An 11,098-nucleotide genomic window follows, 5' to 3' on the forward strand; every position below is an offset into this window, starting at 1 on the left:
CCCGCTGCTGGTTCTAACCCCAAAACACGGACTCTTTTCAGGTTTCTCAGTCATTCACACCCCACCCCCACCCCACAACAGGAGCCTGCCCTCCCTTCAAATAGCACATGGTGCGATTCAAGCATTGTGATGCCAAGGACCCATCCCTTCTGCAAACAGCTGCTGCTCACAAGGATTGCTCCAGGCTATTACTTTGGAAGCCACAGCCCTTTTGTGGCCACTGGTAAATCTCAGCCCATCCTTAGCCATGTTGTATAACGTGCATATATCTTCATTTGGGCATTATGTTCCAGACACTGGAGGCTATGTCAGCATTTTAATTTTTTTTAAAATCCTTTGTTTTCAGTAATCAGTGGCATCAATTGCCCTCTGCCTACAAGAAGACTAGCAAGATACTCTCAAGTTGATTCCCCTAGTTCTCACTCATGGCATCATGACATTTGCTCTATGACACACATTCATTTTAGTTAGGGCAGTCAATGTGGTTCCTCTAGGTTCCTTTTTCCACCCTCTGCATTTCTGCCATGACACGCCTTCAGCAGCCGGTACCCCAAGGAGTTCAACATGGGTCAAGCGCATCTTCAGTCCTGTCCTTAAACACAGGGCCAATCCTGGCAGTAGATCTTGGTTACTATTGAAGAGCATAAAATTGTCACATATTCAGTTTTTAATCATAGTTCCAGGGGCTGATACAGAGTTGCAGATTTTAATTTCTGTCTGTGGCACCAAAGTGCCTGGCCCATTCCATGCTAAACTGAATTGACACCTTCCAATGGAAGGAGCGGGTGGGGACACCCACGTAAGGAGTAAATCCAGTGCAATTCCCAAGGGATACAGAAGAGGCAAATTTGGAAGAGTTGTAGATATGTAGGAACTGCACAGTGATTTATGAGCACTTACATGATTTCTCATACCTAGTAGCAGTGCCTGAATGTTCCACAGAGCAGAAACATCTAATATTCAGTGCCCCAAATACTAGTCTTTTTCTGCAAGAAAAGAATGAACATGGCCACATTGGCTTGACTTCTATGGTCCGTCTTTCATGTTTTCCCAAGGTCCGGAATCTATTTTTAAGAGCTATCGATAGCTGGCTAGGCAAGCTGGGGTTGAGTTTTCTGTCCATGCACATGGTTGCTAAGGAGGCCTGTCACACCATTCCTGGTCTTTGCCAGGAAGTTTCATGGATGCCCAACTGTTTCCTTCATTTCAAGCATTAGTCCAGTTGCTAAGGGGAAATGCCCCTACAATATGACATCCTGATCCGCTTTTCCCAAGCTTTGCCATGTTTGATAATGTAACAGTTCCAGATCCAAAAGGGCTTGGCCTCCCCCTTTCCCTTTGACAAATTCTCCTTGGGAAAGAGCAGGAACCCAGATGGGCAGCACCAAGGTTCAGCTGGTATTTTTATTTATTTATTTATTCATTACATTTCTGGATTGCTCAGTCCCCGAGTATACAAGGCTCTGGGCGATTTACAACAGATTAAAACAATATAAAAGTACAGATTAAAATCAACAATCAACTATTTTTATTTAATAATCTCTGGATAGCATCCATAATTTTATCCAAAACCTACTCTGGGCTGTTTTTCTGTCTTGTGGGTAGGTTAAAGAGGAGGCTGAAGCGAGCAGAATGGAAGAAAAGGTGCTAGCTATGATGGAAAACCGACGCTGTCCTCAACCAAAAGCCTAGTGGAACATCTCTGCTTTACAAGCCCTGTGGAATTGCATTAAGTTCCGTAGGGCCCTGATAGAAGTTGGCAGAGCGTTTCACCAGGTTGGAGCCAGGGCCGAGAAAGCTCTGGCTCTAGTCAAGGACAGCAGGATATCTTTAGGGCCAGGGATCACTTCTAAGGTCTGTCTTTCATGTTTTCCAAAGGTCCAGAACCTATTTTTAAGAGCTAGCTAAAGCTGGCTAGGCAAGCTGGGGTTGAATTTTCTGTCCGTACGTATGGTGGCTAAGGAGGCCTGTCACACCACTCCTGGTCGTTGCCAGGAAGCGTTCTGTGGATTCTTCCCATCCATCCCTTTCCTTCATTTCCACAGAGAAACCTTCCTTCCCCTTCCTAATGCATCCTTCACAACTGAGCACAATGGAAGCCATCTCCTTCCATGCCACTGAGGCCGGTTTTTTAAAAGCATACCTTAATCCTGACAACTGTGACTTAAGATGTTAGAAATAATTTTACAATAATTTGAGATGTCAGGTGGTTCTAATTTCCTAACTTTTCAGTGTTAACCGCAATGAAGCAGATATTTCAGCTTTTTAGAAAAAGGAATCGAGATGTCCCAAACTGCTTAGAAAAGTTAGGGGGTGACAAATGATAGCTATGGTGCTATGAGAGGGTTTTAAACAATGTTCCAGGGAAGTGCCCTTTTAGGGCCCAGGTTCTATTACAGTGCTATGTAGTTCCTGTCCATGATAGGGGACAGTCACTCAGGATGCTGTAGCTTTGATTAACCTCTCTCTCTCTCTCTCTCCCTCTTTTTGCACTTCAGGGAAGCAATGGCAGATTCCGAGCCCCTTCTGGAACTGGATGATGCAGAAAACTCAGCGCTGGCTGCTGGGGATGAAAATATACCTGTGGAGCTTGAGGGGACTGATGCTCTTGAGATGCTGCACATAGATCCCCTTGACGTATCGTTCTCACAAGAAATGGGGATCATCAGCAACCCAGCGGAGCTGCAGGCAGCCGCAGCAGGCCAGGAGCTCTACGCTGCAGAGCACCAAACTATGAGCATCGAGGAACTTGGGAATCGTTTTCAGGAGTGCATTGAGGCTGTTGAAGAACTAGAGAGGGAGAGGGACCACCTTATCCAGGAACTCATGCAGCTGCGGGAACCGGCCTTGGAGGAAATCAAGCAAGCCCATGAAGAAATCCTCAAAGCCTACAGGTTGCACGCCAAAGTAGAGCTTGAGAGGGACAGCTTGAGGGATGAGATTCGGCAAGTGAAACGCAAGCTGTTTAGGGTGACACGGGAATGTGTGTCATGTCAGTATCAGCTGGAAACCAGGAGACACGATGTGGCACAGTACGTCGTCTACCGGGAAGAACTGGAAAGCAGGGTCAGCCAGCTCTCGGAGGAACTGTCCCAGCTGAGGGAGACTTGTGAGAGAGAGAAGGAACAGTTCAGCCAGCAACTGAAGGTCCCCAGGCGCCGAAGGGACAGCTGTTATCTCCAGGAGAGCAGACGGCTCTCCATGGAGTTTGAGAGCTTTGTGGCAGAGAGTCGCCAGAGCCTAGAAGAACATTATGAGCCCAAGCTGATGCGTCTCTTGGAACGCAGAGAAGCCAGCACTAAAGCTTTGCAAAAGACACAGAGCGAGATCCACAGACTGAAAGAAACTCTGCGACCACTGCAGGGAGAAGTGAGCAAGCTACGGCTGCAGAACAGGAACCTGGAAGAACAAATCCTACTCTTCAAGCAAAAACGGGATGAAGAAGTTCTTCAGTACAGGGTATGATTCTTAGGCTTACTTGCTATTCTGTGTCTCAAGCTAGCTACCAAGCAGGTTGCTGCAATTTCTGTCAATATATGTGTATGACCTGGAAGGGCCAGGCTAGCCTGACCTTGTCAGATCTTGGAAGCTAAGCGGGGTCAGCTATGGTTAGTACTTGGGTGGGAAACCACCAAGGAAGTCAGGCAATGGCAAACCACCTCTCTTCGTCCCTTGCCTTGAAAACCCTACAGGGTCTCCATGGGTCGGCTGCAACTTGATGACACTTCCCACCACCACATAGAATTCAGAACCCTTGAGCTGAAAGATTTAATGGGGAGGAATGCATAGTGAGAATTTACCCCTGCAGACCAGAGAGCTCTTTGCCTGCTCCCCCAAATTAAAAAGCCCTCTCAATATTAAAAAAAACCAAACCTGGGAAGGCTAGGCTATAACCCTTTCTTCTGACAGTAGGTTAAGTGTATGCACAGGTTGTGGGGGGAACATTCCTTCACTTACAGTCCAAAATTGTACAGCCTAGCTGGAGCGATATCATTTATTTTATCAGTACATGAATTCTGAATCAATAATCATTAACATGGAAAATGTTCTCTGAAATCACTAAGCATTGCCCTGACTTGGATAGCTCAGGCAAGCCCAATCTTGTCAGATCGTGGAAGCTAAGCAAGTAAGTGGAAGGGAGACCTCCAAGGAATACCAGGGCTCAGGATGCAGAGGCAGGCTATCAAGCCACCTCTCTTTCCAAGCCCTCAGTAGGGGTCGCCAGGAGTCGCCATGACTTCCAGATACGCAAGCACACACACACAGAGGCATACACACAAAAAATCACTTAAGTGTCAGTTAACCTATCACAGTCTTTAAAACTGGCTAAACCTTTGAAAAAGATTTGTACTCCCATTCAAAATGGGTCTTATTCCCAAGTAAGCCTAAGATTGCCCTCTTATGCACACTGTATTGGGCAAAAAGCTTCATTTAATCCAGTGAGAATTGGGCCCAGTCTAAATGTGACATTGGCACAATAGAGCTTTCCTGTGCATGTGTTCAGGGTCTCCTTTAAATGGTCCTACAAGCTGCTACAACCCCCACAGAGCAGCTATGCCTTTTTTTTTTAATGAAAACGACCATTGGTACTCACCGTGAAGGGTCCTTCTCCTCTGAGGCTTGGAGGAAATCTTGTGGGTGATTCCCATCCATTAGCAGGGAGGCAGGACTAAGTTTTTCTTCCTGTTTCCTGCGGTGGGAGTCACCCTAGGCTCAGTTCTGGTGCTCCAAAAGCAAAGTGCTAATCTAACCTTACTGAAGAAAAGAAACAACTTGAACATTAAGACAAGTCAGAACAAGATATAACGCTAACTGGAACAGGAAGAACATGAGAATAAGTTAAGAAGTCTCTCCTGTTAATATAGAGACTTAATTCTGTCTGTTCTCTCACTCTCTCTCTGCCTGCATTCTAGTTTGTTCTTGGTTGTTTGATTGTTGTCAGAAGATTTGCAGTAGAAAGACAGGATGATGACCCAGGAGGGCCAAGATGTCCTCCAAGCCTCAGAGAAGAAGGACCCTTTACGGTGAATGCCAATGCTTGTTCTCCCTCTGAGGTGGAGGCCATCTTGTGGGGCCTCCCAGAGCACTGTCCCTAATCTTTGGGTGGGAGGTCATCATCTATAGACAGAACAGACTGCAGTACTCTTTGCCCAAATGCCACATCTGCAGCGTCGTACACGTTGATCTTGTAGTGTCTGATGAAGGTGGACAAGGAGGATCACGTGGCAGCTCTGCAGACTTCTTCCACTGATGCCCTATTGGCAAAGGCCGCATTTGTTGCCGCGCTGCGTAGGGAATGGGCCGTGATGCCTGCAGGAACTTGTAGATTCATGCTCTTATAGGCCTCAACAATGCAGGACCTGTTAGTGTAACTTATGGCCGAAGTAGACATCTTCCCCATGTGAGGGGGAGAAATGTTAATGAACATAGCCTCTGTCTGTCTAATAGAGGCCGTTCTCAAAATGTAGCATTTGAGTGCCCTTCTCACATCCAGATAATGCCACATTTTTTCTTTTGGATGAGTAGGATTTGGAGAGAAAGAAGGTAAACATATCTCCTGAGATGTGTGAAATGTAGTGTTCACTTTGGGGCAGAAGGAGGGATCTGTTCATAGGACTACCTTGTCCTTGTGAAGAGTTCAGAATGGACAGTGCGCCCAACTCTGAGATCCTTCTGGCTGAGGTAATGGCCACTAAAAACAAGGTCTTCATCCTCAAAAATATGAGAGGAATGTCCTTCAGAGGCTCAAATGGTACCTTCATGAGTGCTAAAAGGACTGTATTAAGCCTCCAGGTGGGAAATCTGTGCTTCTGTGGAGGATCCTTGAATTATGCCCCTTTAAGGAAACGGCAGATGTGAAGGTGTGAGAGACAGGAAAACCCTTGTACCGGGGTAGAACCGAGGCCAAAGCTGCCGTCTGCCTTCTGAGGGTCGTAGCCCTAAGACCACTGGAACAGCCGTCCTGCAGAAACTCCAGAATAGATTGGACCTTGGGATGTAACGGATCAACCTTTTTTCGTCGGGATCAACGGACAAAGGCTTTCCAGGTAGTGTTGTAGGTCCTTGAGGTGGAGGGCTTTCTGGATGCCTTTATTGTCTCAACCAATGCTCCCTCTAAGCTGTGGAGTCTTGTGAGCAAAAATTCTACTTTGTGAGCTACTGGCATTAAAATTGTGAGCGAGCAATTTGGCTACTGCATAAATTAATTTGCTCTAGGGCCATCCTTTCTGAGCTAAGACAAAAATGTGTGAGCTGGAGACTAAAAACTGTGAGCTAGCTCACATTAACTCAGCTTAGAGGGAACACTAGTCTCAACAACAGACTCATTATATCCTAGATTCAAGAACTTATCCCTTTCAACCTCCATGCGGTCAAGCAAAACCACCCTGGATTGGGGTGCCAAATCGGGCCTTGAATCAGCATGTCCTCTGAGACCAGAAGGCTGAGAGGAGGAGCCACTGCCATCTCTTGAAGTGACGTGAACCATGGCCGACAAGACCAATATGGCATCACCAATATGACTTCTGCCCTTAGAGTCTTTATCTTCTGAAGGAGTCTGGGAAGTACCGGAAGAGGAGAGAACACATATAGGAGTCCCACAGGCCAGGGGGACAGAAGAGCATCTGTCTCCTCCACTAAGGTATAAAATCTGTCCAGTTGGTTGTTGTCCAGGGAAGTGAAGAGGTCCACTTGTGGAGTTCCCAGTTTCAACACTATCAGACGGAAGATGTCCTTGTTCAGCAACCACTCGCCCTCCTGGATTGTCTGGCGACTCAACCAGTCCGTCTGTGTGTTGATGGTTCCCTTCACATGTTCCACCCTGATTGAAATCAGGTTGCTTTCTGCCCAGTTCACTAAGAGGGTTGCTTCCCGGTGTAAGGCTAGGGACCTGAAGACCCGTTTGTTTAAATAGGCCTTGGCTGGCTGAGATGTTGTCTGTCCATATGAGGATGTAGTTCCTTTGGACTTGAGTGGCAAAATGTTGAGGTGCCGGCCATATGGCTCAAAGTTCCAGAAGATTGATTCGGAGATTCTTCTCTGTCTTGGACCATCTGCCCTGAACTGGTTAATGGTGGAGCGTGGCCCCCCAACCGGATAGATTGGCATCTGTGAAAATCTGGATTTGGTCCTGTATCCAAAACGTCTTGCCTTGTGATGGGTTGGACAGCTTGGTCCACCAGCAAAGACTTGTCTTCACCTGAAGGGGCACCGTCAAGGAGAATTCCATCCTCAAGACGATGGAGTTTTGATATGGACAAAGAAACTCCTGTAGTTGCCTGAAGTGGAACCTCCCCCATTGCAGAGTATCGAAGGCAGCCACCATGAGACCCATCATCTTGGTCAGGGTGGACAAGGAGGAGGTCCTTGCCTGAATGATTTGTGTGGCCAGCCCCTTTATCTTCTTTGCCTTCGTGTCAGGAAGAAAAGGTTTTGACGTACAAGTGTCCATTATGACTCCCAAGTGTTCCAGTTGCTGAGAAGGGGTCAAGGAGCTCTTTTGCATATTCACAAGGAAACCGAAGTCCTGCAGGCACTGAATAGCCGTGGTCATGTAATTCTGGGATTGCTCCCTCAAGGAGGAGCGGATCAAAATGTCATCAAAATATGGATGGACGTGGATGCCCCTCTCCCCGAGGCAAATCACTGGATGGACCAGAGTCTTTGTAAATACACGTGGGGCTGAGGATAGGCTGAAGGGAAGTGCCCAAAACTGCAGGTGGGTCTCCCCTACGCAAAAGCGTAGGAATTTCTGATGTTGAGGAAAGACTGGAATGTGCATGTATGCTTCTGTCAAGTCTATGGAAGAAAGGAACTCCCATGGTTGTAGGAATTGTGCAATGGATCTTAGCGTTTCCATGCGAAAGTGTTTGAGATCTACATATCTGTTTAAGTATTAAGTAAATCTAGGATTATCCTCCAGTCCCCGTTCTTTTTGGGGACCGTGAAGAAAATGAAGTAGACTCTGGTCTGTTTGTCTATGGGAACGGGTTCTATGGCTTGGATGTGCAGAAGGTGATTGGTTGCAGGCCTGGTTCTGTCCCTCTTTACTGGATTTTTGTGTGTTGGAGAGATGACAAAGCGTTGATGTGGAATTGAACGAAATTCTGTTTTGCAACCTTCTGCAATATTGTCTCTTGTCCACGCATCCGGGTGGGAAGTAAACCACATCAGATGGAAGAGTAGCAGATGTCCTCCCACTGGTGGGTCTAGATAGTCATGCCTTAGCCTTAGGGTCTCCTCCTTTGTCCTGTCTGTTGCCAGCAGGTCTGGAGAATCTGTTATTGTTGAAGCCTCTGCGGCGAAAGGGTTGTTTGCTGGTACCCCAAGAGGCTCTTCTATTGTCTTGTTGGAACCTGGACGTGTTATTGTATGGACAAAAGGAAGAGGGACCTGCTGACCTCTTGTCCCCAAGACAGACTTGGGTGGGTCTTTCTTATCACAGGTTCCACCAGTATTTTTTCTAGTGAATCCCCAAACAGTTTGTCCCCTTGGAAGGGGTAAGGTGACACAATGGCTTTAGATTGATAGTCTGTGGGCCAAGCTCTCAGCAAGACTATGTGTCGGGCTGCTGTGGCTGGAGTCACAGCTCTAGAAGCAAAGACCATGGCATCAGCAGTATAAGAAATGGCCTTCAGAATCCTATTGGACCCTTCTAGCAGTCTGCGGTTGTTATCAGGTAACATCTGAATTAATTTCCTCATCCACACAATAGTTGCCCAAGATACTGTGGATGCCGCAGAAGATGCTTTTATAGCCATGGCATTGGCTTCATGAGATTTCCTTGAAAGACCTGGAAATGGCTTGTTTGTTAAAGGCTTTGCCCACTCTGCGTTCATCTTTCTCACATAAAAATCTGGAAAGGGAAAGGCTGTTTCTAAGTAATCCACAGGTGGAAAGAACTCATCAGTGATCTCTGAACCATCATTTTGTTCATGTGGCTTTTGAGGCTTGTTCCCTGCGCTCTGGAAGCCCTGAATATTAAGAGCTAATAAGGTTTTAGCAAACAAGTAGTGAAAATCTTCAGGTTTAAAGAAATGGAAGAATTGCTCTTTAACAACAGTCTCTTTAGGAATAGCCTCCCCTCATCCTCTTGATTGGATGAGAATTCTCCCTCCTCTTTTTCACTGGATATGTGGGAGAGTTCATCACCCTCACACAAGTGTGGATCATATATATAACGTCCCTTGGGGAAACCTTTCTGTGAGGCCTTAGTAGGCCAGCTGCCCCTGTTTCTGCGCTTCCGAGAAGGGTAGGGGGAGGAAGAGGAGGAAGATCTGGAGCGATGTGAGCTACGACCCCCCGACCTGCAAAATTGTGCTATTTCCTCGCTCATTGCCTTTCTGAAGGCCATCACGCTTGGGGATATGGGAGGGGTGTTGTCATTTACGTTACCACTCCGCTGCCTGTCCCCGTCATTGTCTCATTGGGCAAAACCGGCTTGTATTTGCCGAATCTGATCCGCCCTGCTCTGACCAGAGGTCCCGGGGCACTCAAAATGTGGGTTTAGGCACTGAAGGCTGTCCCCATCTTTACTTGTAGCGTGGCAAGTTTGGTCCAAGATGGCCGCTGCCATCGGTGTGGGCTCCGTGTAAGCATGGGAGAGTGATGCTTTGGCACACTTTGAAGCGCTGCCTTCGCCCTGCTCATCACTGGGCGACTCTGCCGCTGCCGTGGCCCTCTTTCATGCCACGTGATCCCGACTGTCTTCAGGAGGCCCACCCACGTCGCTCTCTTCTCTGGAAGCCACGGTGACGAGTTGAGAGGTAGCTGTCCTAGTTAAGGAGGCCGCTGAACTAACAGCCCAGCTCCCACAAAGGGGAGAGATGAGAGGAAAATCTTTTTTTTTTTTTTTAAAGAACGAGAGAGAGAAGAGGGGTAAGTTGGAAATGAAAAATAGGGTTAGAATAGTAGAAGGAAAATTGGTGTTAGGCAGAGCCTACACCTAACTGCTCTCCCTACTGAGGCAGGAAAAGAACTGAGCCTATGGTGACTCCCACCACAGGAAACAGGAAGAAGTTGAACTTAGTCCTGCTTCCCTGATGATGGATGGGAATCACCCACAAGACGGCCTCCACCTCTTAAAGAGCTTATAATTGACCCAAGGTATATTCCTTATTGTGTTTCCTTGTATGATCCAGTTTCATACATACAGCCAGACGGCCCAGCTCTAGGCACCCTATACTTTAGATGTACACATCTTCTGGAGTCAAGGCAAGCTGCCGGAGTCCCTTCAAGGCCCAGTCTCCATTGCTCCCTCCTCAGGCAAAGAAACTGGCTGGCTGGCAGGTTAGATCACATAGGTTGATCTAGCAAGCAATCCGTGGTGTGCTGAAGTCAGAAGGAGTCACCAACAAGACCATCTGGCCACAGTAGTAGTTGTGCCTTCTTATTCTGCATATCAGTATGATATCCACAAGGTTATACACAAATGTGCTTGTAACTACTTTGCACAGGTTACAACAGAGCTAACTCTGTCAGCCTTAATCAGGCCAAACTTCCAAGAGGACATGTGGAGGACCAGGCTCCACATATTGTTTTGCCCAAGTGCCCTAGAGTGGTGGTTTAAATCAATGTGTTCATAAGAATAATACAACCCAATACACTTTGAAAGAGCAAGGAAGAAGTGCTCTTTTGTGTTCTGCTTCCTTTCTAAGGGGTCCAGTTACGTACACACAGTCAGTGACACACGGGGCAGGAACAGGGCACATCAAGCCCAGGAAAATGTTTTCTTTGGCTGCCCATGGGACAGAGAACCATAAGGTGCTACTGCTTCAAGTAAAGAGAACCAATAAGTGTTGTGCTTTTAATGGCAAGAACAATATGGGTCTTATAGACAGTACTTAGTGCAGAATACTGAACTTATATATGAACTCGTGAAAAGCAGATGTTTAAGGTAGGAATCAACTGTAAAAATCTTAACTCACTTCACACTGTATGTTATCCTGGATGCAAGGGTAAGGAGCTAAAGCCTGTAGTGTGAAAAGGGGCCCAGCAATGCAAACTCCATCCATACCACTTCAGCATTAGCCTCTGGTAGACTTGTGGGGGGAATTATTGACTCTGAGCAGACTCTTGGCTCTGAGGAATGCATAGATAT

The 11,098-nt window shown here is 46.9% G+C and overlaps 1 protein-coding gene across 3 annotated transcripts in view; it reads left to right on the forward strand.

The window, feature by feature from the left end:
* Window positions 1-11,098, forward strand: part of SYNC (syncoilin, intermediate filament protein) — a 17,325-nt gene that overhangs the window by 837 nt on the left and 5,390 nt on the right. For all 3 annotated transcript variants that reach the window (XM_015408081.1, XM_015408082.1, XM_015408083.1), the window contains exon 2: window positions 2,499-3,459. In XM_015408081.1, coding sequence (XP_015263567.1) covers window positions 2,506-3,459 — 954 coding nt within the window. In that variant the 5' untranslated portion in view covers window positions 2,499-2,505. The remainder of the gene's footprint in view (window positions 1-2,498; window positions 3,460-11,098) is intronic.

The sequence above is a fragment of the Gekko japonicus genome, unplaced genomic scaffold, assembly GCF_001447785.1.
Source record: "Gekko japonicus isolate JY-2015 unplaced genomic scaffold, Gekko_japonicus_V1.1 scaffold36, whole genome shotgun sequence".
NCBI classification, from domain to species: Eukaryota; Metazoa; Chordata; class Lepidosauria; order Squamata; family Gekkonidae; genus Gekko; species Gekko japonicus.